General features: G+C 37.0%; 1 protein-coding gene and 1 long non-coding RNA gene across 2 annotated transcripts; one reads left to right on the top strand and one right to left on the bottom strand.

Annotated features, from left to right (window-relative positions):
* Positions 1 to 4: 4 nt before the first annotated feature.
* On the bottom strand, positions 5 to 26,824 carry rpgrip1 (RPGR interacting protein 1). Its single transcript, XM_058376092.1, has 24 exons — positions 24,052 to 26,824; positions 23,927 to 23,977; positions 23,614 to 23,731; positions 23,295 to 23,500; positions 20,931 to 21,036; positions 20,163 to 20,300; positions 19,274 to 19,379; positions 19,111 to 19,134; positions 11,803 to 11,949; positions 11,582 to 11,655; positions 11,203 to 11,405; positions 11,004 to 11,110; positions 10,866 to 10,916; positions 10,560 to 10,739; positions 10,332 to 10,449; positions 9,728 to 10,240; positions 8,586 to 8,716; positions 6,995 to 7,219; positions 6,830 to 6,890; positions 6,651 to 6,745; positions 6,259 to 6,448; positions 4,802 to 4,886; positions 4,484 to 4,611; positions 5 to 4,407 (listed from the first exon to the last, which is right to left on the bottom strand). Exons 1-24 carry the CDS (start codon positions 24,065 to 24,067, stop codon positions 4,307 to 4,309), a joined length of 3,174 nt encoding a protein of 1,057 aa, XP_058232075.1. The 5' UTR covers positions 24,068 to 26,824; the 3' UTR covers positions 5 to 4,306.
* Positions 6,430 to 7,613, top strand: LOC131344114 (uncharacterized). Its single transcript, XR_009203286.1, has 3 exons — positions 6,430 to 6,565; positions 6,662 to 6,753; positions 7,364 to 7,613. It is a non-coding gene; the product is annotated as an uncharacterized LOC131344114 (long non-coding RNA).
* Positions 26,825 to 26,975: the final 151 nt, after the last annotated feature.

The following is a 26,975-nucleotide window of genomic DNA, read 5'->3' as shown; positions in this document are numbered from 1 at the left end:
AATTACATGCCTGATTGTAAGCTTAAAATTTAAATGAATTTTTTGATTTTACATAGAGGGGTACATCACATTACAGGATTTTAATTTTAATATACGATTCAAAATCCTACACCTTATGGAATGCATTTTAAACTGAACATTGTATTGACTGAACTAAATGCTACTTGTGTAAGGGAATACCTGTAGGTTTAGCTCATAGGGGTGTAGTAACCAAATTTCTGGGAATTCTAACAGAGTGAATGTTGACAGAGTGAACTCATCAAATTAATTGTCTAGCAGTAAGTTGATATGGATGTAGCTGTTCATTCTAGAAGGGATATTACATTCATTGACTATAGAGAATAACATTCTAAGTATAGGGAAAAACAATATTTATGAGCACAGTAACAAGACTGGCAGTTTACAACAATAACTTAAAAACAAGACATCTCTCTTTAATCAGAGACAAATTGAACTATATTACACAGAAACCAAACTAGCGCACACACACACAGAAATATTCTTTGAGATATAAAGTGAAGAAAATTCCAAGTTTCTAGTGACATATACAAAATAGTTTTCCAAAGAGATTTCCGACTCAAAAAATTAAAATCTCCAGTAATTAAGCTGTAGTGTAACTCATTTAAAATCCTAGAAAGCATTTCCTGACGCTCATTAAGAAGTCAGTCAACACACACGAGAATGGGGTGATCACTCCTAAATTACATTGCCATGTTTTCAAACCTAGTAGAATCCCCTAGTGGGTAAATGAAGCTTAAAAAAAAGTAGCCTGGTGCAATGAATCTTGATTTCTATTGAGGCACACAAATGCTAGGGTCAGAATTTGGCATGAACATATGCTTTCCTATATGTCTACAATTTACCCTTTGTCTAATTGCTACTTCCAGTATAATAATGTAAATATCTCAAACTGATTTCATGAACATGGCAATGAGCTCAATGTTTTTTTTTTTTACTGGCCTTCCAAGTCACCAACTATAAATCCAGTAGAACACCTTTGGGGTTTGGTAGAAGGGAAATATGCAGTGTACAGTGCACCTGAAAGATCTGCAGCAATTTCAAGGTGCAGTCATGTCAACATGGACCAGAATCTCAAAGGAAGGTTTCTAACATCTTGTGAAATCCATGCCATAAAGAATTGAGGGTGCTTTAAGAGCAAAGCGAGGCCATACACTATATTAGTATAGTGTTTCTAATGAAGTGATTGTAAAAGTGCATTACAAATTAAATTAAACTGAACTGAATTGAAACTAAATTACCACTCTAGAAACTCAAATCTTGTAAAAAATTATATACAGAAATAGACAAAATAATAAATCTCAACATACAAGTAACAAACATTTAGGATACATGTGGATCCACAACTAATCATAATTTAAGACTTCAATAAAAATGTAATCATAATGATAAAAAAACAAAAAACAAACCTAGTTTTAGAAAAGCAGCAGGGCCTGGTGGGATATATGTGCTAAAGAATTGTGTGGCTCAACAGCCAGATGTGTAGCATCTGTAACACTATATTTGTGCCCAACTTTATAAATGCTCTTATGTCAGAATGGGAACAAATCCCCACAACCCTGTTTCAAAATCCGATACAAAGCCTGACCAAAACAGTGGGGGGTTATTTTAAAAAAAGAATAGGGACTACATCCAAAATAGTATTATAGTTAATTAAGCACATACCCCTCCAAATATTTAGGGACAGCAAGGCCAATTCTTTTACACAGAAGACATTTGGGATCGGGTTCAAAAGATGAATAGGAAATGATAGATCTTTACTTTAAGTTATAGACAAGGTATTAGAATGTCTTAAAGTAAAGCAAATAACATTTAATAACTATATCAGTGAAGTGGCATCCAAACTGATGAATTCTTCTTTTGTAATGCTTTTACAGGCATGTACTGCAACCAGCTCTTTTGTTTTGAGGTTTCTGCCTTTTGTGTCCTATTCAGGAAATGAAATGCTGGTGGACTGAACTTCCCATAGTTGTCCAAACAGCTGAGTCAATGACTCTTCATTTGAAAAGTTAATACACATTAACATGTTAAATTAATCAACCAAAAAAGGATGTCCTTGTGACTAAGGCTTTTTATATTATACAGCTTTCCACAAAAGTTTAGTATCACTAAATAAATCTTTAGTTTACTAAATAAATATTTTGAAAATGTAGTGACTATTCTCATCACTATTCTTGGATTGCCTAAAGCTTACACTTACTGAAAGTAGTTTACACTCATGTCACATTCATTAGTAATGGATAACATCATTTGGAAACAACAGACTTGAACTGAAAACTAAATGATGCTAAACCCTGATGTTCATACTGAAGATCCTTTTCTTACATTCAACACTGTTTATCTATAGTGTACAGTTGTGAAAGGGTAATGACTCATTATAACACAATCTACTGATTCCATTTTGAGTCTGGTTCCTCTCAAAGTTTCTTCCTCATGTTGTTTCCTTTTCAGTTTCACATGTGGCTTCCTCATAATTGATCTAAATTTTCTAAAAATCTAAAGATCTAAAAATGGAAAACAACTATATGTAAAGATTTTTGTAATAAACCTGTCCAAAACACAAATATAACAAACTTTTAAGATCCTTTTAGATTTTTTCAAGGAAAAAATCCTTGTAAAAGCCATTTTAGGGAAAATAATTTAGTAAAATGCTCTCTCCCAGTATAATAGTGTTTTTTCTTGAACCCCACTATCATAATTCCTGTTTTCTTCTTATTAGGTATCAAATGCCTGCAGGTATGCATGTGCATAATACTACCGCTGTCAAGATTTACCCCAGTAAACAGAATCCAAACATGACCAATGTAGAATATCTAAGCCAATCAAATAACTTATTACAGTGAAGTACTGAACTTGGTATTATGTTTTAGTTATGATCAATTCAATTATTTTAAGCTCTGTTCTACCAAGTCTAACCACAATGACTACCATATCCCCTGTCTTCATCTTAAATGCTGCATATTTAGATATTTTTGCCACTTTATCAACTTTCAAAAAAAAAATAGTAGTATACTTTATAAGGCTGTACATTTCTTTGGGTGATCAGTCTCATAAAATGACTTGTATAATAATATTTGGGGCTTTAGTTATTATTAAAATAATTAATGATTATTAAATCATACTATTATACTGTGTTATAAAAACTATTATAACCTAATTATTAATTAGGTATAATAATAGTGACAAGTGAATAGATAAAATGATCTGAAGGTTCAGAGTTACATTAGCTTAGATTTTGATCTAAGAGACAAAGTAAAGCTCAATAACATTTATTTAGTACACATACTACCAAGAATGCTTGGGTAAGAACTATTTTTTTAACTGGACTACCATTGTGTGGTATCTTTACTTTCTTGTGTGTGTGTGTGTGACAAGTAGTCAAACCAAAACTGGAGAAATTTATTACAATAGGTCTGATATGTAATACAGTAGGTTTGATATTGAGATTGAACAGGAAAATGATAGTGTTATTACACTGTATGAACAAAGGGCTAACGATGTAAGGAGAGAGAAGCAAAGATCAAACTAGCTTTGTACAATATAAAACAACATTCAATCAGGTCAAATTTAGGTTACAAATAATAAACCACTCCAATTGGAAATGAAAACAAACCACGTTTTCTGCAAGTAAGTAATCTCAGATGCCTAATTTAAACTGGGTTGAAATCTCCAAATCTTTCAACAGTTAGGTGCCCTTTTGGCAGCCTTTGTCCGGCAAGTATGGCCTCTATGGCTTCTGGTGCCGGCTGTCCTTTTTTTGGATTTACCCACTAGTTAGTTGAAGGTGATTAGATGCCTAGTCAGACAGGGACAGGGACATTCATTTCAGGGACATTTCTATTCTTATGGTTTCCATATGGTCTTCATCTCCTCTATTTCCAGAGTTTTTCATGAATACTTATGGCTATTTCAGGCTGATGCATTTGTCAGATTCAACTTACAATATTCAGACATAAAAAAAAAGTGTAGCCATTTTTTTTTTGACACAGAAGGTGTAACTGCTTGCATGAAAAAATAAAGCTTGTACTCCAACTGTCATTTCCTGTGACACAATGTTGCATCTACATGCACATTATATTATTTATTTCAATGTATGGTTAGACTGTGTGAGACTGAGAAATGAAAATGGACTCCTTTGGAGAATATTTTGCTTAGAATAGCTTTAAACTCTTTTTCATCATCCACTAATCAACACATATTATCAAGGAATTTATTCAGGATTTTCAGATAAATTCAAGATCAAGCACTTTTTTCTTGCCTCCTCTTCTGTCTTCTAATTCCATTCTTCCTAGTTTGGGTTCTCCCAGGAGATTCCTGTTAAAGCTTGTGCTGCCTCTAAAGACACTTTCAGCCTCCCCACCACCTCCTGATCATCATCCATTCTGACAACTGAGATAGAAAAATCTATGAGTTAAATGTCTCTAAAATACAGCCATACCCTGAATATAATAAAGAGTGCACTTACTATCAATTTGGCATTCAGTTACATCATTCCCTGTAAGAAGTAGTTCCTGCAAGTCCAAGTAGGCATGGCCAACATCCACACATTCATCCTCCTCATTCAGAGGCTCACTGACCACAGTGAACTTTAACCTAAGTGATTAGTGGGGGAAAAAACTGAACTGTGGGGTTCTATTTTATATTGTATTCTCTTTTTTTTGCTTCCTATTTGTCAAATTTTGTGACAAAAATCCTTGTGTCCTATGTATCCTAGTCTCATCACAGAGAATATGGATATAATTCCCATTACACTCCAGTTGACCTTGTCTCATTTTTTGCTTACCTGCCCTGTTTAGCATCAGTCCTTTCCAGTTTAGTATAGAGGTACTGTTTCAGAGGAGCTGCCTTCATGGAGTCAACATGAATGACTGAAAGAGAGACAGAAAGTCAGCGAGTGAGAGCGATTGAGGCTGAGGTTGAGGGAGTGCAGCTATTATAAAGAATAAGAGTGATGTTGCTATGTTCTGATGGTAGTAACTGTTTGCACCGAAAGGTCTCAACAAGATCTTTTATTAAGTTTCTGCTTTTGCATTCATATAGTTTAAACTCTTCTTCTAATTAAACATTTTAACTAGTGATAATAATAATAATAATAACAACAACAACATCAACACACATAAAACTCTATTTTTATGATCCCTGTGCACATGCAAAAAAAAGAGGTTGTGGTCTGCTATATCTTTGGTATTTTTTGAGACCACATGGGCAGGAAATAGCTCAGAGCAGCAGCAACTCTGAAATATGCTTGTGGAACATGAACTTTACCATGGTATGCATAGAGAAGTCACCATTTTCATCTACGTACTGTTAACAATCAGTCAAATAGGATTTGAGCCAGAGCACTGTTAGGGTAACAGTGTACTCAGTGTACAGTGTACAATACTCCAAAAATGTACAAAGGTTGAGCAACACTAGCAAGGAGGCACAACCCTGGAGAGGGAGAGGCTAGTAGTACGTCATTTACTACTTTAAATAGTGTTGTATCTGTACTATGATGAGTAATCCTTACTAATACATTTCATGAATGTAATGCATATGTTGGTATAACTGCTGTCCTACAACCTTTTCTAGGATCTTGAAAATAAGGGAAGATTTAACATTGGCCTATAGTTGGACAGTTGACAGGGATCGAGGTCAGGTTTTTAAATTAGGGATTTGATAACTGCTTGTTTAAAAGATTTAGTCACAGACAGTGCTAAGGAAATAAGGGTTCAGTTTATATTGGTATTATTTATTTGAAAAAATGTGTAGGTTAGAGACCTAGTATATAAAGAGGAAATTAGTGAAATATCACCATTGTTCCACTTTATTTAATGCAACTCAACCTGCCTCGTATTAGGATGCACAAATTGCATGAAAATGTAAATCCTAATACATGTAAATGTATATGTAAATTAACAAAATTAACCTGACAGAAATCACACTGATCATTGCAGGAAAGAGATAGAGATGGGCTGGCCATGTTCTCAGGTATGAAGACAACAGCATAGAAAATATAGCATTCCACTAGACACCAGGCGGCAAAAAAGAGGGGACACCTTTGCACAATGTGGAGGCACACCTTAGAGAAGTAGGGCAAGACATGGTGTCAGCTCTACAAAATTGGGAAGAATATTTATAATTGTTTGGAATAAGTGCGTTTGTACAGGTTATGGTTGCCCAGCAACCTTCTCAAAGTCCATGCCCTAGTAATGACATCAAGATAAGTCAATATATTGTCACTGCAATCTACAACTGTACCTCTGCTAAAGTTGAAATGTATTTCTTCCCCCTCTGTTGGTTTTTGCAGAGACACGGGGGTTTCTGTGGTCTCTCTGGGAATGCCTAAGAGCCGGTACTCCACATAAACTTGCTGCACAGATTGGTCTAATGCAACACTTGAGGAAGGGTCAAACAAAAGTGATAAGATCTCTATTTTAAGTCTGCAGCCCTGAAAGACCAAGAGAGGCAAAATGTTAGCATTAGCTCTAACTTTTGAACAGATTTTGTGCAAATCTAAACCTTGCCAAATGACATAATATTGTATGCTACAGAAGATGAGTATGTGGTGAGTATGTGTGTAATTTTGTTCAAAAATAACTTATTCCTAATGCTAAATGACAATTCAAAATACTCTGAATAATATTCAGTACCTGTTTGACAGGTGCTTCAAGCTGGGGAATAACAACATCACTATCACTGGTGGTGATGGATTCCAAAGACTCTAAAACTTCACTGTCCATTTGGTCTAGTCAGGTAAATATTCATTTATTTGATGTCATAAAAAGAGGAAATTATAATTTAACCACTGTAGAGAAATAGTTTTGCTTACCTCTCAGACTTACAGGCTGGGATGATGATTCTCCTTTCTCCTTGTCTTCCTGTTCCATTGCCTTCCATCAAAGGAACAAATTATTAAAAAATAGACTACAGTGACTTATGGAAAGGCTAACAAGAGTGGATGGTGGTGCAAAAGAAAAATATTTTATGTTTGTACCCTTGAATGATGTCTTGAGCTCCTTTGCTTACTGCTAATTGAGGTGTGACCAGAGTCAGGCATTTTCAGATTGTGGTTAAATGATCTTGTATGACCAGTTTGGTTGTAAATTGGAAACTGTATCCATTTAGCTCCTGGTTCTCTTGGAGGTGACTTGGGTGCAGGAAACTGGGGATGTTGTGATCTGGCAGGACTATGCATTCTGAGTTGATTGGAAGGCTCTGGCTAAAAGAAGAGATTGCGTTTCATTTATGAAAAAGAGACAGATACATTTTTGAACAATGGGCTAATGTCACTTTGCTTCTAACACAATCTGCCCTGTGAGTGACTGGTATCCTGAATCTGTTCTCTTTTACCCTTTGTTTACAGAAAAGACTCCAATACCACCTGAGCAGGATAAAGAGATTACTGGAGATGAATGAGTGAACAAATCTCCTGCTGTAATTCCAGTATACTCAGTCTGATCTGCAGTGTAAGCTCTGCCTGTTTTAGCCTCTCTTCACAGCCAGATTGTGCTCACTCAGACAGTACTTTTACATGAACAGTCTTTGTTTATAGTCTTTAATATTAAGAAGGTATGGTGCCAATTTGTAATCATGTGTAATCACTTTTCTGTAGTCCCACCTCTCTAGGTGAAGCAGCAGCAGGTCATCTGCATATAGCAGAAATTTAATTTTTCTGTTCATCAGTTCTTTTGTGATACAACTGGCTGGATGTCTTATCACTTGGAGGCCATTCACTGATGGTGAGAATGGCCCTAGATATTTTATAATTACACTATCCTGTCTCATCTAGATGAGGATGGGTTCCCTTTTGGTTCCGCTCAAGGTTTCTTCTATATATTGTGTCAGGGAATTTTTCCTTGCCCCAAACACCTCTGGCTTGATCAGTAGGGATAAATTTCATAAACACCATTAAGTTTATTTTTCCATAAATCTGTTTTGTGACCATGTCAGTTGTTAAAATGCTATATAAATAAAATGAAATTAAATACTGCTGGGGAGTTTGGATCTTATTTTTTCCTTAAAATAAATTGATGTCACTGACTAAGCAACTATGTTAGTAAGTACAGATTGAGCATGCAATGATGCAATTCCCTTTAAAAAAAATGTTGATTTTAAGAAACAGATTGCAGCAAACACTTAGCAATACCCTAGCAACTAACTGGAATATGATAGCAATCACTTAGAATACCATTGCAACAACCTAGCAACACAAAAGAAACCAGCTGGGATGGCTCTGTAACCTCCAACTAACATCCTAGCAAGGACATGGAATATAATAGTAAACAGCTAGCAAAACCTTAGCTTAAACAACGAAGCAACATCATAGAATCTACCTGGACTATAACAGCAAACAACTAGAAACACCTTAGAAACCAATTTGCAACCGTTTATCAACACCTAAGCAAACCACCTACAGTAGCAACAAACTAATAACCTGCTTCAAATCAAAGTTCTTTAAAATAATGTAATATTCTGGTATTAAATTTGTGAAAATAAGTAAAATTCAAATTTAAGTAAAATTGTGATCCATAAAGCATTTATAATATACAGTATGTCATATATAGATCATGCAGGATAGTATTTACTTCAGGCTGTATGTGACTCCGGTATAAAGCTGTGTGTACGGGCAATCGGTCAGTGCCAATATCTTTTGCCTCCACTTCAGAGAACAGACAGAGACAGAATTCCAGGACCCCTATTATTTCCCCTTTGGATCCTACAGAGTTAAAAAAAAGACAGTGCTATTGACAGGGAAATTGCAACTTAAGAGAGTGCACAGTTAGATTGAACAATGAAGAATGAACATTTATTAGCACTCTAATCTCATATTAAAAATATGAGTGCAAAGAGTTGTATGTGTGTGTGAATGAGAGGAAAGGAGGGAGAGAGAAAAGGACTTAAAGAGAGGAGAATATGTAAAGAGAGATCATATGCTCTGTTGTAGAGCTGCGCATGGGTGTCTGTGAGAGTGTATGCTCTAAACTTTCAAAATATGTAGTTGCATACAGAAACATAGCAGGGACTTATAGCAAATATGGCAGGTCCATCCACAACATGCAAAGACTAGCATGTGGTGGATGGCCAGAAGTAGAAACTATGAAAACATTTCCAGTGACAAAATAGGCTGTTCCAAAGGGCAGTAATGGGAATAGCACTATGGGGTGTGGAGCCTATTTTACTTACTAAATGACTGTTATTGAGTAGTACAGAGTGAGATTGCATGCAAATATTAGATCAAGATGTTATATGGCAACACACCTTTAGTGAACATTTACTCAAATTCAAGTTGTAGCTGTAATGAACCTAGAAAATGATGTAAATGTATTTTATTCCTATGCCCAGTGAGGAGCATGGCTAGGGAGGCAAATGTTTCTTCAAAGATCATGTGTTGGTGATTAGCAAAAGATAAATTTTGTGGAAGCCAGAATTTTTAAAAATATATTCCTACAATTTACTTCAAGATTCTCTCATATCATTAGTGTAGTATTAAGTTAACACATTTTACTCATCTTCACAGTGGATGCGAATCATTGTTAAGTTGACTCCATGGTGTTTAATAATTACTCTGTTCTATCACACAGCTATTATTCATCACTTTAAGATCTGATTTATGAGTTGTGTTAGAAAAGGTTGTGTTACTACAGGACTGGAGCAAGGAATCAATTCTCTATCTTGAATGTTGTGGTTTCATTAGATTAAAACATGCTGTCTGTATTGTTCCTCTTACCTGTAATGTTCACTCTCCCTTTTACTTTTTCTCCTCTGTGCTGTAGTGCTTGTATGAGGGGGATTTTTGCTCTGCCCCGGGTTATGAATTGCACTCCTCCAAGTGCCTGATGTACTTCAACATGTACAAAAACCCCTTGACTCTCAAGCTTGGTGGGGCTGAGGCCAGTAAGAACATAGCAGGATGTAAAGCCATAGTTTGGTTGTGTCCCTGAAACCAGTGGGGTTGAATGCATTTCAAAGTCAAGGAATGAGTAGGTACAAAATGTCACCACCTCAAAGGGACCACTGGTATCCACAACTTTCTGCTGTCTCATGAGTCTCAATCCCACAGGGGTGAACGTGGCCCCCATGAGACTGATTTCAAGCAAGGATCCTCCATCCTGGAGCTGATTTAGAATGGTCTTCCCCTCCATCATCTGGACTGATTCCTGACCCACTCCTGTCCATGTGTATTGATGTGGTATAATCTGATTGCGGTTTCCAGGAGGGTATGTTAAGTTCCTCAGCTGATCTAAGACAATAAATAGAGAAAAAACATTATTAGAAATAGTTCAATAAAATATAAGTTTATTGCAAATATCCAGTAGTCCCACAGGTCGTACCTTGTAAACTGTTGATTTGAAGTGCCCTATTTTTCAGCAGTTTGTCTTTTTCACTGACCTCCCTTCTTCTCCGTTCTCTTTCCCCTTCTGCTCTCTCCTTTTCTATGTTCATGTAAGCCTGGTAAAGTGGAACCATCTTGTCTATTATAGTTATTATGGTAATTTCCATGCCAGAAATGCAGTTCTGTGTATAATGGCCTATTTTCTACAGTTTGTGTGTGTGCTTACCTGCAGGTCACTATTGATCTTCTGTTGCATAACCAACAATTCCCGGGTTTTCTGCAGCTCTAGTATGGTTTCCACATGAGAGACTTGTTGAGCAGCCAACTCTCGTGATGGATCTTGGACCTTCTCATTACTCACCATGAATGTCAGGCCCTTACAACTCTCTTGCTGCAATCGAAAAGCCTGAGTGGGTGATGTATAGAGAGTGAGAGAGACAGATGCAGATAAATGAAATGCAACAAATTTAATAATAAATGTAGTAATAAACTTTTAAACATTGTAAAATCAATTTAACATAAGCAAACCAACCTTAATTTGCATTAGAATCTCGCTAAGGTCTTCCACATCCGTCTGAAAATCCTTTGACAGAAAGAAGTTGAAAAAATTAGACTATCAATATTTGCCATTATTTGCAAAAATAATACAATTTAAGTCAATCACTTTTACTTTTGATACTCTGTCTAGTCTGTCTTGTAGGGATGTCACATTCTGCCTGTACTGTAGTACTTCTTGCTCCAGGAAGTCATGTTTTTCTCTAAGGGTAGTGGTCATGGCTAAATGAGAAAGCAATTAAGTTATGGAAATGTTACAGTATGAATAGGCTATTCATGAACTCATACCCCAAGTTACCTTCTCAGTTGCTCACCCATTTTTTGTGATCTTTCCATTTGAGTTGTTTCATAGTCTAGCACCACTCTCTTTTTTTCCTGCTCCATCTCTCTCTCATTATTTTGATCCTCCAGCTTTTTCTTCAGTACTACCATGTCAGCTCTACAGTTCTCCATTTCCTGTTTTTCACTCTCTTTATCGCATTCATGTTCATTACCATGGCTATGGCCAGACAGAGTCCTGTGGTGGAAATCAATAAGTATTTCAGTATGATTATTTCTCATTCAAATGTGCATATCTTGATATCTGCATTCAAATGAGCATTGCAAAAACAGAGAAAATTCCACCAGTGAAAAGCTGTCAGTGAATAATTGTATTAATAGTGATATAATGTAAGCGGTCTGCAGAAAAGTCACCTAATTAGTAGTGCATTATAGCTCCTCTTCAGGAGATTTCTTTCCCCTTCAATGTCTGAGACCCTCTCCTGGAGCTAAGAAGATTGGTTATAAAATCAACTCTTGCAAATATTACATTGGAATAATATACCAAGAGAAATTATGTGGCTATTTGTGTCTGGGGTGTATTTATAAGAAGTAGTCCTGAATTCACTCAAATGAAAGTGTCATGACTACAGTACCTCTGCCAAGCTGTGAAGTGAAATAGTGGCAGTATTAAGCTGACCTTCTAGGATCAGTGCCTTCTGTTTTTCCTGTTTTAATTGCTCACTCAGTTGCCCTACTTGTCCGAGCAAGGCCTCCTGATTCTGATGCAGTGACCTCTGGCCCTATGGCACATATACAATAGGCAAAACAAAAGCATCACAGCCTATTACTGCTGTAATGACAATCTTAAATTATTTAATGGCTTTAAAAGAGCACACTAAAATATGGGGGATATTCTTAAATAGCAACAATGAAAATGCAAATTGAAACAAACATAAAACAAAACAAAAAACCCTAAAGATTCTGAAACATGAAAACACCATAAGCGGTAATAGAGAACAGGACTATTATTTTTACTGTAACTACAGTATTTATATTTTACAGTTTATTTATTTTCATACCACCACCTATAGCTATTTAAGATCAATACACAATACATAAATAGTATTAACAAAGAAGTAAAAAGCAAATTTAGAAACAAACATTACATAAAATTCTTCATGTCACTTTTTAAATTATTCCTGGTGAAACATTTTTAAAAACATTAAGGAGCTTTCTGAATAAAAAAAAGTTGTCTAGTGCCATTCAAGGCAGTATAATCCAACACCATATGCTTTATAGACAGAGGATTTGAGAAATAAATACATGGTGGTGGTAATTCCCCTTTTAATAAAGACAGATTAGTGAGTCTGGAACGACCAAATCGAAATCTTGTATAAACAATCTGTCATGTCTACTCTCAAAAAGAACATTTGTGAAAAAAAAAAAAAAAAATATTCTCAACTTGCATTGAACTTCATAGAACTTATTAATACAACTGTCCCATTTCATTTGCCATTTTTGGTTTATACCTACCAGGCATAACATTATGAGCACTGACAGGTGAGGAGAAAATCAGTATTATTCACTTTATCATGGCACCTGTTGGGTATATTAGGCAGCAAGTGAACATTTTGTCCTCAACATTGATGTTAGAAGCAGGAAAAATGGGCAAGGGTAGGGATCTGAGCGAGTTTGACAAGGGCCAAATTGTAATGGCTAGACGACTGGATCAGAGCATCTCCAAAACCACAGCTATTGTGCGGTGTTCCCGGTCTGCAGTGGTCAGTACCCATCAAAAGTGGTCTAAGGAAGGAACAGTGGTGAACTGGCGACAGGGTCATATGCTGGCCCGTGTGATCAGATCTAACAGATGAGCTACTGTTGCTCAAATTGCTAAAGTAGTTAATGCTGGTTCTGTTAGAAAGTTGCCAGAATACACAGTGCATGATGGGTCAGGGCTGTTTTGGCAGCAAAAGGAGGACCAACACAGTATTGGGTATGTGGTCATAATATTATGCCTGGTCAATGTATATAGATGTAGTACTGGTTTGAGGTCTGATTGAGTAAGTCTGATTCCACAGTCTGTAAATGTCATGGAGAGAGCTTTCTTTGCTTCAGCATCTGCTTGTTCATTACCAGATAGTCCTATGTGGCCTAGGATCTGGATTTTACTTTAGTGCAATTCTACCAGAAAAATTAAATCTTTAATTTATTCAACTGACAAATTCCTTAATATTCATTTAATCCCCAACCATTCATGCAGCTATATAATCAGCCAATCATGTGGCAGCAGCATAATGCAAAAAAACATGCTGATATTGGTCAAGATACAGGTGTAGACTTTGCTACAAATACAGCAACATTCACTATAGTTCGGCAAAAAAGAAAAAAAGTGTGAAAACTTTGAGATTACCAACCAGCTGACTTCAGCAGGGTCTAGCTGCACTGGAGCTAAAGTATGAAATGCAAACTGCTCTAACCTGCTACTTCATGCAATTAAAAATATTATAAAAACAGCTCCAAAACTACCTGTACAACAGCAAGCAGCATACACCTCTCACTAGTTGGACATATAGTATTTACACTAATCAGGCATAATATTATGACCACCTGCCTGATATTGTGTTGGTCCCCCTTTTGCTGCTAAAACAGCCCTGACCCGTCGAGGCATGGACTCCACTAGATCCCTGAAGGTTTGCTGTGGTATATGGCACCAAGAAGTTTTCAGCAGATCCTTCAAGTCCTGCAGTCCCCCATGGATACCCCACCTTGTAATTTACAGGACTTAAAGGATACTTTTAATAGATACTGACCAATGCAGACCAGGAACACCCCATAAGAGCTGCAGTTTTGGAGATGCTCTGATCCAGTCATCTAGCCATTACAATTTGGCCCTTGTGAAACTCACTCAAATCCCTGTGCTTGCCCATTTTTCCTGCTTCTAACACATCAACTTTGAGGACAAAATGTTCTCTTGCTGCCTAATATATCCCACCCACTAATAGGTGCCATGATGAGGAGATAATCAGTGTTATTCACTTCACCTGTCAGTGTTCAAAATGTTATGCCTGATCTGTGTATAATGAATGTAATTATACTGTTGCTGATTACTAAATAATTTGGGTGTGTCAGAATAGGGAGGTTGAGACAGATGGAAGTGTAGGTTAACCAGCTTTAATAAAGTCGCAAGAAATAATCCAAAAATTAAGACAAACTTGAAGTCAACAAAACAGGCACAGGCTAGGCAGCCTGGAGAGCCTCACCTCAAAAAGCTAACCAATGGATTAGCCAATGGATCCTCAGAATTACTAATGCTACAGACAGGGGGAGGTTCTTTTTTCATGGTTAGAGCTAAAATCTGCAGGACAATGCCTCGCTAGGCCAGACGTTGAAAGCATAGGAATTATGAGGCGGAAACGTGATCAAAACGGGACAGCAAGCACATAAACAAAAGCTTAGTGTAGCACGAAGTAAGATGAGCATATACTTTTTTTTGTGTGTGTGTGTGAGAGAGAGAGAGAGAGAGAGACTCTTAAATCAGTAAGTGTGTGTGTGTGTGTGTGTGTGTGTGTGTGTGAGAGAGAGAGATTGAAAACAGGTGAGTCTTGTTAAAAGCCTGGCAACTGTGAAGAAGGCATTGTTTGTGATTTCTAAGAAGTGGAGACTGGTACAGCCATATTTTTTTTAGACCACAGTACGTGTTGGGAATTAGAATTTGTAGACTGAGATGAGTTTGTAGACAGAGTGAGTAATAAATTGTAATAAATCATAATCATAAATTGTCTGATTCTTTATATACACAACCTCTGGGTAACAGTGATGGGAAGTTTGGATCATTTTACTGACACAGATCTTTATATCTTGTTCAGCAAAATGAACTAATCTTTTTTTTGAGTCATTTCATTTATTTCATTCATTTCAGCACAATATAATTACAGTGTTATGTGTTAATAGCCAATTACCTCAACACATCTACATACTGACACACAGACTGCATAGCCTATGAGGCTGTCATGTGATGAACGAACGACTCGGAAGATGAACTAATCATGTTTCCTGTATAGAACCTATAGGATGTTGTGCATATGTGGTCAATACAAAATGAACGAATCGCTCTCTGAGATGATTCATTGTTCATGAGTTATGTTAAGGATTTGTTTTAAATGAATGAACTCTACTACTGGGTAAAATTGTTGCATAATGTAAGTCACTTGATGTCTTACCTCTCTGCTTTCTCCTGGTATACAGTGAATCAAGTCACCATTACAAACTGAATGAATAATGATGGGAAATTACAAAATGTGACAGAACGAAAATGGAACAGTACGAATAATGAACGGTGAGCCTAAGATAAATAGAATGTGAAAGTGAAACTGGAAAAGTACAAAAAAACACTCACCCCCAGTGACATAATATAGGACTGAATGGTCAAGTGCTGCAGTACCTGAGCAAAATTTTAATTTTTTTTAAAATGATCTATCATTTAATATGATACTATCACACCAATCCTGTTTCCCTCCACTGGCTTCCGGTACAGTTCCGGATACAGTTTAAACTTTTGCTGTTTGTTTTTAGTGCAATCAATGGCCTGGCACCTTCTTACTTGTGTGAGACAGTAAGCTTTTACCAACAAAGTAGAGCTTTAGAGTTCTGCTGACCATAACATACAAAAGGTCCCTCGGTCGAGGTACAAACAGTGGGGTGATCGCTCCTTTGCTTTGGCCAGTCGTAAACTCTGGAACACAATTCCTTATGAGTTGCGTACTATTACTGACCTGCCTCTGTTTAAAGCCAAACTCAAGACTCGCTTATTTAAAATAGCTTTTGGCTTATAATCATTTTCTGTGTTTTGTATATCTCATTGTTATTTTATTTCAATTTCATTTGGCCCAGTTGCAGAATTTTCAAATGTGCTTACACTCCTGCCTGGATGCAGTAACCTTATAGAGTCCCCTAGGATCGTCAGCCACCCAACAGTTACCTGAGCTCAAGAAACAAATGGTTTGTAATGAGTGCCACACCATGTTTGGCATGGGAGTAATCAAAGAGTCCACATTTTTCCACAGTCCTCTGGATTTTAGAATAGGTAATACAATTTCTATATTTACAGATATTCAAGCATCATATGTCAAGCACTGACAGATTGTTTGATTGGCTAGGCACTTCTTAGATAGTGGATTTGATTAATGGATTGTGCAAATTCCCTTGATGCTAATGTAAAAAGTGTAAAATCAGATTTATAATTTTCACTTAAAATCCATTGCCGTTAAAATTGTATTGTACTAGAATCTATTGTGATTCTTTTATTTTGAATATATTAATAGGTAACTGTTAAATTTAAGTGTATTATCCTTTGATTTAAACCTATAATGCCAGTTATATCATATTTGATACATGGGTTTCTGAGACCTCTGTACCACCCACATTATCAATACTTTACTAAAGAAAAAAACTTGTATATGATCTGATACTTGTCTTCTGCCCCCTGGGGGATTTATCCATGCTCTGCAGCCAATACCAGGCTTTAGGCAGCATTCTCCAATATGGCTGCCTATATGGACTGACTAGTTTTCTGCAGGGACATCTTTGCTAATTTTCAAAACATTATGCTAAAACAGCATTTATTTTTCAGTATGAATATGTTTATACTGGTCAATGATTGTGGATGCGGTTTTTTACTAGTCAGTATCTAATAAAAATGATCCTTTTAGTCCTGTAAATATACACTATATTGCCAAAAGTATTCGCTCACCTGCCTTGACTCACATATGAACTTAAGTGACATCCCATTCCTAATCCATAGGGTTCAGTATGACGTCGGTCCACCCTTTGCAGCTATAACAGCTTCAACTCTTCTGGGAAGGCTGTCCACAAGGTTTAGGAGTGTGTTTATGGGAATTTTTGACCATTCTTCCAGAAGCGCATTTGTGAGGTCACACACTGATGTTGGAAGAGAAGGCCTGGCTCTCAGTCTCCGCTCTAATTCATCCCAAAGGTGTTCTATCGGGTTGAGGTCAGGACTCTGTGCAGGCCAGTCAAGTTCATCCACACCAGACTCAGTCATCCATGTCTTTATGGACCTTGCTTTGTGCACTGGTGCACAGTCATGTTGGAAGAGGAAGGGGCCAGCTCCAAACTGTTCCCACAAAGTTGGGAGCATGGAATTGTCCAAAATGTCTTGGTATGCTGAAGCATTCAGAGTTCCTTTCACTGGAACTAAGGGGCCAAGCCCAGCTCCTGAAAAACAATCCCACACCTAATCCCCCTCCACCAAACTTTACACTTGGCACAATGCAGTCAGACAAGTACCGTTCTCCTGGCAACCGCCTAGACTCGTCCATCAGATTGCCAGATGGAGAAGCGCGATTCGTCACTCCAGAGAACGCGTCTCCACTGCTATAGAGTCCAGTGGCGGCGTGCTTTACACCACTGCATCCGACGCTTTGCATTGCACTTGGTGATGTATGGCTTGGATGCAGCTGCTCGGCCATGGAAACCCATTCCATGAAGCTCTCTGCGCACTGTTCTTGAGCTAATCTGAAGGCCACATGAAGTTTGGAGGTCTGTAGCGATTGACTGCAGAAAGTTGGCAACCTCTTCGCACTATGCGCCTCAGCATCCGCTGACCCCGCTCCGTCAGTTTACGTGGCCTACCACTTCGTGGCTGAGTTGCTGTCGTTCCCAAACACTTCCACGTTCTTATAATACAGCTGACAGTTGACTGTGGAATATTGAGGAGCGAGGAAATTTCACGACTGGATTTGTTGCACAGGTGGCATCCTATCACAGTTCCACGCTGGAATTCACTGAGCTCCTGAGAGCGACCCATTCTTTCACAAATGTTTGTAAAAACAGTCTGCATGCCTAGGTGCTTGATTTTATACACCTGTGGCCATGGAAGTGATTGGAACACCTGTTTCTGATTATTTGGATGGGTGAGCGAATACTTTTGGCAATATAGTGTACACTGAGACCTGTAAGTCGCGAGGTGGGGACCTTATGGCAGCAAAAGAGGGACCAACATAATATTAGGCAGGTGGTCATAATATTATGCCTGATCTGTGAAGTTTACATTACGGAGGTGCCTTCTGTGACCGACCAGCTTCATCTAAGGCTTCATCTTATAAGGCAGAAGCCTTCATCTACTATCCAGTCTGACCTCTTAGATTCTATATCCATCACTCAGATCAGTGGAGTAAATACTCCAAACCTTTGGTCTGCTTTGGAGGTTGCAACAGAGGTAGCATTAGGTTACAGATGCTATCACTTTGTCCTACGGGGCTCACAGAATGGATTTGCCTCTACAAGTCAAAGGTCACTCCACTCGGAGTGCAGTGGATTCTAGAGCTCTATGGTTTGCCCTTGCATGATTGTGCTGCGGCAGGCTGGTCCTCTCTGCACCCAGCAATTCTGTGTCAGTTACATAACCTGAGACGTTTCCAACACACTTAGTTTGCTGCTCTAGTGTTTTGATCTGTATTCTCAGTTATAGAAGATTTTGATCACAAGCTTATCCTCTTTGTCACTGTTCTCCTGTCAAAATACCTATAAAATCTCCCCCAAAAAAGTCAATTCCTGTGACTTCAACAGATTCATTCATTCATTCTGGACCTGCTAATTCATTATAATGACAATTAAAATTAAAATTGACCCCTCTAAAAAACTCATACAGGCGCATGTAATGACTCCTCTCCATGATATACCCTCAAAAATATAGCATCAAAAACCTGTGAGCCAACGCTTGGAGCAGTTGCCTTAAAAATGAACTTACTATACATAAACAGATATTATCATTTGATACTGTATGTTTCATCATTTGATTGATTGGCCGATCATTAACTGGCTAACTGCTTTAACCAATTATTATATATTCTTTATTATTTTTCTTATTCTTCATTACAACACAGGCACACACAGAAAATATTGGGGATTCAGAACAAGGGAAACGTTTTAAAACATACCTCTTCCAGCTGAGTTTCATAAGCCTAATGAAACACAAAACAAAAAAATATTTATACCTCAACATTTCCTCTCTTACCATATATCTTTTAAACAGAACAGATTGAAATGAACAGATTGATGCAAAGTCTGTCTTTGATCTCATTACCTTCTCAAAAATCTCACCTGTTTTAGCCCTGTAAACTTCTCCTTGATGACCAAAAGAGCAGTCCTTTCATTAGACAGCTGTTTCTGCAGCCTGATCACATTTACATTATTTTTTATTGTAAGTCTGCAATAAATAGATAGAAAATTAGTTCCCTGCATGTGCTTGTGATCATATATAAGTGTATATGTACAGTCATTGTTTTGATTTGCAATTTTACCACTTTGTAACATGTACTGCATGGCCAAAAATATGTGGACACTGGATCATCACATGCATATGTGGGTCTTCCCCTAACTGCTGGCACAAAGTTGTAAGCAAAGTGGTGTATTTAATGTCTTTGTATGCTGTAGCATTATAATTTCCCTTTACTGGAACTAAGGGGCCAAACGTGTTCCTGCTTTCAATTTGTTGAAAGTGAACAGTTGGTGAACAAAAAAAAAAGTTTGTTAAATTTGTGGGATGTTCATCCCATGTGTGGGATGGAGTTTAATGTTGAATGTGCTCCAGGCCCCCTCACCTGATATCAGTGCATTACCTCACTGATTCAAGTATCAAAATTCAAGAGGTTTATTGTCATATGCACAGTGAAAACACAATGAAAATACAAAATACAATGACATTCTTACTTTGCACGTCTCCCTTACCAAAAGAATAAAAATAATAGAATATATGAAAAATCCAATAAAAAAATAAATAAATGCTGATGCTGAATGAATGATAACTGATGCTGAATGGACAAAAACTCAGTCATGGTAGAAAATCTAGTGGAAAGCCTTCCTCAGAAAATGAGGGCACATATGGGTGGTCAGGTGTAAAAACAAACTTTAGACCATATAGTATTTAAAATATGTAGTATGTACTTATTTTCCTGCTACTTTTAGTTTAATACAGTCAGTTTTTCTTTACCTGAGTTCATCAACTTGCTTTTTGTTTGGTCCTTTCATAGAGTATTGCAGTTCTTTCTCTTTTAGTTTAAAGGTTTCTCTGAGTGATCGAATTGCCAGTTCAAGCTCTGTTAATCTTACTGCCTGTGGTGCTATAAAACTAAGGTCAGAACAAATATATGGTTAGTACATGGAAGATTATAACAAAAGATTAAAAAGACAGAACAGCTAAAGTAAAACACTTCACTCTGAAATTGATAGCAGGTTTCTACTGTACAATGTAAGGGTGTCAAATGGCAGTTACAGTTCTTGGATTGACTCACTTACTAGCACTAGTACTTATTTACTATCATTTAATAGCTATAAGAATTGTTCTTTTGTGTAATAAACAATTCATATATTTGCACAGATGTGGATCATAAGAAATGGCATTAGAGGATAGTTTGTGATTTCTAATAGATTTCAATTTCTGATTAGACTCTGTAGGTTGGAATTGACTTACATGCAACAGAGTGTGTATTTAATACTGAAATTGTGCACATACTGTACATATTTATGTGTTAGTATAAGGGTTTACATAAGAAATCTGGTATTCATAAAAATCCTGTAAATATATATCTTATACATTTATTTTTTTTATTTTTACATGTTCTCTTATATTGTCTTAAACATAAAAAACTACAATCAGCCATACCATTAAGAACTAAGTAACTAACTAATTAAGCACATTAATACAGTTACAGAGATTTAAACATGTATCATCTGTACCATTAAAGAAAGATTAACTTACAGTCCATTACTCTGTCCTTTGTAATCATCCATGGAGCTGAGTGCATAGTGAGCTGGGACTGTTTGAGTTGTCTGTGTGACTTCTCCCTCTTGTTGTAAACCCTGTCCTAAAACAGATAATTAATGCAGATAAACAATTCATTAGTGAAATCAGTTTACTGCAACACTGACAAGGATAAAGTGGTTACTAGGAAATATTGGGGTTTTGGATGTTGTAAAGTGGCATTCCAAAACCTAAAAGTGTTGTATAGTGTAATGTAATGTGTGCATTTGGACATTCCCTAATATCTGACAGTATATTTATTATTTCTAGGTTTAAAAGCATGGAGGTGGCAGTTACCTAGTTACTACTGCCTTACTGTATCAATCTGTTGATTCTGGGGAGGAATCTGCAAAGTTTTCAGATATTAGTAAAGAGAATGTTTGTGGATGTGCCATGAAGTAGCTAAGTACAGCAGGGGATATGAACAGCTGCTGCTTGCAGGGGAGAACATGCCTGGTCCATCACTGACGGACACTGTCACTGTCCACATTAACACCCATCCATTCTTTGCAGGGATTTTCCTCAGGGATTTCCCTTTGGGGCAGCCATGAGACAACAATCTAATGCATACCTTCAAACAACTGAAAGTAAGTGATGGTCAGCCTGTAGAGCCAACATCTATCCTACTTTTCAATTGTTATTGATGGGCTATACTGATTGGCAGAGGAATCTCAAATGAAGGTTGAGAACCCAACTATTGGCTCATCATAATCCTATGGCAGGCCACATACTTTAATATAAAACACTGAACCACCCTATGGTATATTTTATTCAAGAAACTGCATGCAGTTGGTGTTTGGCATATTGCAAATGTAAACTGGTAAATTTGCCAGCCTCCCCCAAAATACAGTGGATCCCCTTCCATTGAACAAGGTCTATATTGTTAGTTGATAAGGACCTCATCTGGCCATTAGAAGAGTGCATGAGGTCATTATATTATATTATTTTGTAATGGATAATGCAATACAATACCCAGAAACTGTGCATTTCAGAACAATATTACTTGTTGGAAATTCTGAAAGAGATTCTGACTAACCAAAGAATGATGTTTATGAAGTAGTTGAACAGTAAGAATTGTTGGAGATCAAATCAATTTAGGTCAGCCTGAGTCGAGCATTGGGGGTATATGGGGGGCGGGGGGGGGGGCAGTTGAGTGCTGTTTTGTGAATGGAAGGTGGAGTCAGAAGTGTCAATTTAGCTGCCTTGAGACATCGCTCAGGTTTCACCATTTTGAGGCTGTGTCTGTTCTCCAAGCTAAAGAAAAATGTAAACACTCAGAAATTTTGTTTTAGTATCCTAATCAAAGGTGTAATTTCTAGGGGGAATGGGGAGGAGGTAATCCCCTAATTATCAGCACTAGCTATTACAACCCCACAATATTTATACCATGATCAACTGAAACATATGTGGAAGTAATTTATTTTGTAACATAACTGGTGCCCTGGATCAGTTGTGAGTTTAATAAATCAGATAAAAATATTAAAAGTCCACCTCCACTGAACAAGTGGTAATGCTATAAATGGCATTTTAACAATATGTTTAGCTTGCAAAAAATGTTTGCAGGTGGTCCATTCCCTGCACTAGTGGCATGTTAAAATCTAATAATAAATTATGTGTATAGGTTTTAATCAGTTACAGTGTGTATTTATTATGCCTTATATAATTTGTTTTGATGAAACTATCATTTGATTATAAGTGTTTGTGGAAAAAAGATTGATTTGTATTAGATTACCATTTTTGTTATTGGTTTAATGAAGTAAGGTTTTACCAAGACAAGAAGGGCGTATTGTTCAGGTGTTTCTGTTAAGCATGAATAGTCTTTATGTAGCTAATGAATTAACAGTAACATCCTTGGTATTGCAGGTCTTTTCTGAAACAGATGGAGTCTGCACCACAGCATCCATTGTAACTCCTCTAAAGTTGAAGTTAGAGTCAAGATCAGATGAACTGCTCAGAGCAGTGTTAGTTCTGCGGGATGCCTGCAGCTGAAGCCTGGGAGAATCAGTGCATTGTTGAAGCACATTGATAAAGGTTTGGGGAAAATCAAGTTCACTCCAGGTCAAAGCTAAAACATAATTCAAAATGCATAAATTAGCTATAAGCTTAGAATAATCAACATGGAAAAGGGATGGTGACTCTGAGTGTGATAAGAAACATGGATATAGACACTGAGCTTTGTGGGGTTGAGTTTCAGTGTGTTTCGGAAACCCACCCAAGAATATGATATTCGGTCTAAGAGGGCAGAAGTTATATAGAGATAGTAACAAGTTTAGGGTATAGGGCAGATTTTTTTAAACATGAAACCCTGCGATCACTTCTCACCCATGTGTGGACTTTGGTGAGCTTGTCGGCCCAGTGCCAGGATCTGCTGTCTGGCCTTGCTAAGTTTTCTCTGCAACACCTCCTTCTGGCTTTCCAGAGTAACTACACGATCCTTCAGCTCCTCAATAGTGTCATGAGCGTCAATATTTTGCCCCCAAGACAAACCAGAATGTACGTTCCTCAGCTTTGACAATTTAGTGGAGAACCTTACAAAGAAAGATACAGAGATTAACTGCTTGGCTCTACAGTGTATATATGTCTTGTAAGTGTGTGTGTACATATGTAGTGTTAAATAATTTGTGTATACAGTATATTTGACCTGTATAGTTTCTGCTCTAGTATTTGTACATGTTGTTTGAGGAGTGTACTCTCCTCCTTTAGACAGAGATGCTGGTCCTCAAGCTGCTTCTGTGATAGGTTGGACACATGCTGAAGATCTGAGATGTGCAAATGGTGCAAAATAAAAGAAGATGAAAAATCTCGATTAATAAATCTATGCTTCTCAATCTAAAATGTAGTATAATCTCAATTAAAGAATTACAATTATAGTTTATTATCAGTTATATATTTTATTGCTTACATAGATGTTTAGAAGTGATTTATCCCAGAATGAATTGATCCATGGGACGTACCTTTAATTTTCAGGACTTTTAGAGGTCTTTTTGAGGACCGCACATCTTGTTCTGTGTTAGATAAAAGAGTTTTAATATAATGGTGTTAACATGAACATGATTTTATTCATATATCACACAAACACCTTGCATGATGGGCATGGATCCTCACTGGAATGTCCCTTACTCTTATCCACAATCAGTGATGATTTGTTTATTTGATTTCTGCAGCATCTGGACACAGACACAAAAATCTCACTGATAATAGTTACAACTAGTTCAGCTTCTCTCAGCTAGGTAGCATTCAGAGCTTTCAAATAAATTACTTGAAGCAAAACCACCAATCTATGCATGAAATCCTGCAAATATTCATCTTACATAGTAAAGTCCACAGGTATTCCTATTTATCTATATTCCTATATCTCTACCTTTACCTGAAGCATTGATCTTGCAGCCCACTTCCATTTAATCTTTTTCTTATTTTCCTTACTCATTGAAGAAATAAGTCACTATTAAGAAACAATTCATTAATTTTATATATGTTCAGATAGTTCTCCAATGAGATCATGTTTATTTGGATGAAAGATGGGGAGCAATGTCAAAGCAAGGCAGGAGAATGAAGCGAATGAAAGATGATGAAAGAAAAGAAGTAGACAGAGGACATTTTAATTCTATACTTACTTTTAATGCAGTTGAAAATACGCTTGTGGATAAAAAGTTGTGGTGGTGATCAGAGCAGTAAAATTGTTGTTTTTCATCTATCACACTGCCTATCCTTAATCACATTTTAAGCCATCACTCTTACATACAGTAACTGCCGAATGTTTTTTTTCCTTATGCTGTCTTTTCTGAAGTTCCATCCATTTATTTGCCTCTCTGTTTCTTCTACTCTCACCTCATCGCATGTTTGTGCTCTTGTCTCAATTTAACACAGGATGTTACTTGTTGTCCTGTAAAAGGCTCTGTTCCATGACCCCAAGCTAATCGGTTTAGTAATCTCTATCTGCCTGTGCCTCCCCCCTCTGTCTCTACTACTTTATGTCCTCTATCTACCCAGGGGTGTCAAGCATATGGCCATTGCCCAAAACTAGCTTGATATGATGCTAATCCAGGCCCACCAGAAACTCATCTAGAATCCATGTTTTAAATTAAAATGGTCTTTTAAATTATAATTGAATTGAAAGGTTAAAAAAAGAGCTAGTCCTTTGAACTCTACTGGGATACATTTTTAGATAGATTAATAGATATATCACTTTATTAATCCCAGAGGAAAATTCACAATTATGCAATCACAACTTTTGCAGATAAATGAACAAAAATAAATGAAAACATGTAAGAGGATTTAAGAGGAAGTGTTATTGGTCTGGTATTGATTTTTGGTCCAGCCCATTTGATATTGGTTTACGCAATATAACTAAGCTATGGATAATATTGGAATTGTGCTCTTAATGTCTGTAATTCTCACACAGGCTGATGTAATTGATAAGGCTGTTGTTCGCATGCATGCCTGGAAGGAAAAGAACAGAAGGTTTACAAAGCTAATCAGATTATGAAGAGTGCTTCATAAGAAAAGCGCTGTGTGTGTGTGTGTGTGTGTGTGTGTGAGAGAGAGAGAGAGAGAGAGAGTACTTAGAGAATATACCTTATTAATATCATCTTTCTGACAAATGCAGTTTCAACATACAATTATCATTTATTTATTATATAGAGCAAAAATATGAATGAATGAATGAATATTCTCTTTTATTTGTACAGTATTTTAACAGTATTTTTAATAAACATCCCTAATGTGCAAACCAGAGTTGACAAAGGCAAGAATGCACTCCACAAAATAGCATGAAGAAGAAACCTTAAGAGGAACCAGAATCAAAAGATAAGCCATACTCTTCTGGTTGACAGAAGATACAATGTTTATAAATCATTACACCATACAGGTCTAGAACAGTAAAGGTAAACAGTACTTAATTTGTCCACATGATGTTCTTTATAGCTATAGCTAATGGCTTGGAAAGGTACAGTTCTACAGTATCTGGCAATAATAATCAGTGAAACAATACTGCAAGAGGTCCAAGCATCAGGATGAAACAATAACTCGCTTTCAATAACCATTTAACAATAGTTTGATAGCCCCTATCTGTGGATGCATGGTACCAGCAACTAATCCAGAAAGCAGTTGCATTACTTTTTAAACTCGCCAAATTGTCCACACTTCTCCAGCAGTACTGTTCTTTTAGTTCCCTGCTTTCTCGTACTGTGCTCTTAGTTCCTTAGGATGTGTTTTTGCTAAAATACACTTCTGTAAGTTGCTATGGATGAGGGCATCAGCTAAATTATGTAAATGTTGATACATGGACTCACAAAACCTGTGAAGGTTTGCTGTAGTATCTGCCACCAAGACGTTAACAGCAGATCCTTTACATCCTGTAAGTTGTGGTGCCTCCAGGAGGTGATGTCTCTATGGATTGCACCTGTTTGTCCAGCACATCCCACAGATGCTCAAATGGATTGAGATCTGGGGAATTTGGAGGCCAAATCAACACCTTGATATCTTAGCCATGTTCCTCAAACATTCCTGAGCAATGTTTGCAGTGTGGAAGGGCACATTAGGCTGCTGAAATAGTCTACTGACATTAAGGAATATCTTGATGGGGTGTACCTGGTATACAGCAATGTTTAGGTAGATGTTGTGTCTAAGTAAAATCCACATAAATGCCTGGACCTAATGTTTCCCAGCAGAACATTGCCCAGAGCATCACACTGACTGGATTTGCTTCTTACCGTAGTGCATCCTGGTGATGTCTTCCACAGCTAGGCAATGCATACACACCTGGTCAACCGCATAATTTAAAAGAAAAAGTGATTGATGTATTTAGTGCACAACCCTAACTGTGGCATGATCATCCTGGAACTGGTTGATGGGTTGCTGCTAGAAATGTGATAATTAGTCAGAATATATTTAAAGATGTGGAATCCCTCCAAACTTCATGTAATTTAATTCATGATACTATACACTATGAACCAATAGAAAAAAAATCAGTATCATGTGCTTTCACTAAAACTAAACAATACT

The sequence above is a fragment of the Hemibagrus wyckioides genome, linkage group LG23 (genome assembly GCF_019097595.1).
Source record: "Hemibagrus wyckioides isolate EC202008001 linkage group LG23, SWU_Hwy_1.0, whole genome shotgun sequence".
NCBI classification, from domain to species: Eukaryota; Metazoa; Chordata; class Actinopteri; order Siluriformes; family Bagridae; genus Hemibagrus; species Hemibagrus wyckioides.
Note: the sequence above shows the minus strand (reverse complement) of the source record. Positions and strands in the feature narration are given on the sequence as shown.

Bases quoted from the DNA above. Each gene is read 5' to 3' on its own strand.
- rpgrip1 (XM_058376092.1), bottom strand. The intron at 11,111-11,202 runs GTGAGCAACTGA...TTTCTCATTTAG, and splicing joins GGAAAGATCACAAAAAATGG to CCATGACCACTACCCTTAGA. The intron at 7,220-8,585 runs GTAAATACTATC...CTCTTCTTTTAG, and splicing joins GGAGTCACATACAGCCTGAA to CCAGAGCCTTCCAATCAACT.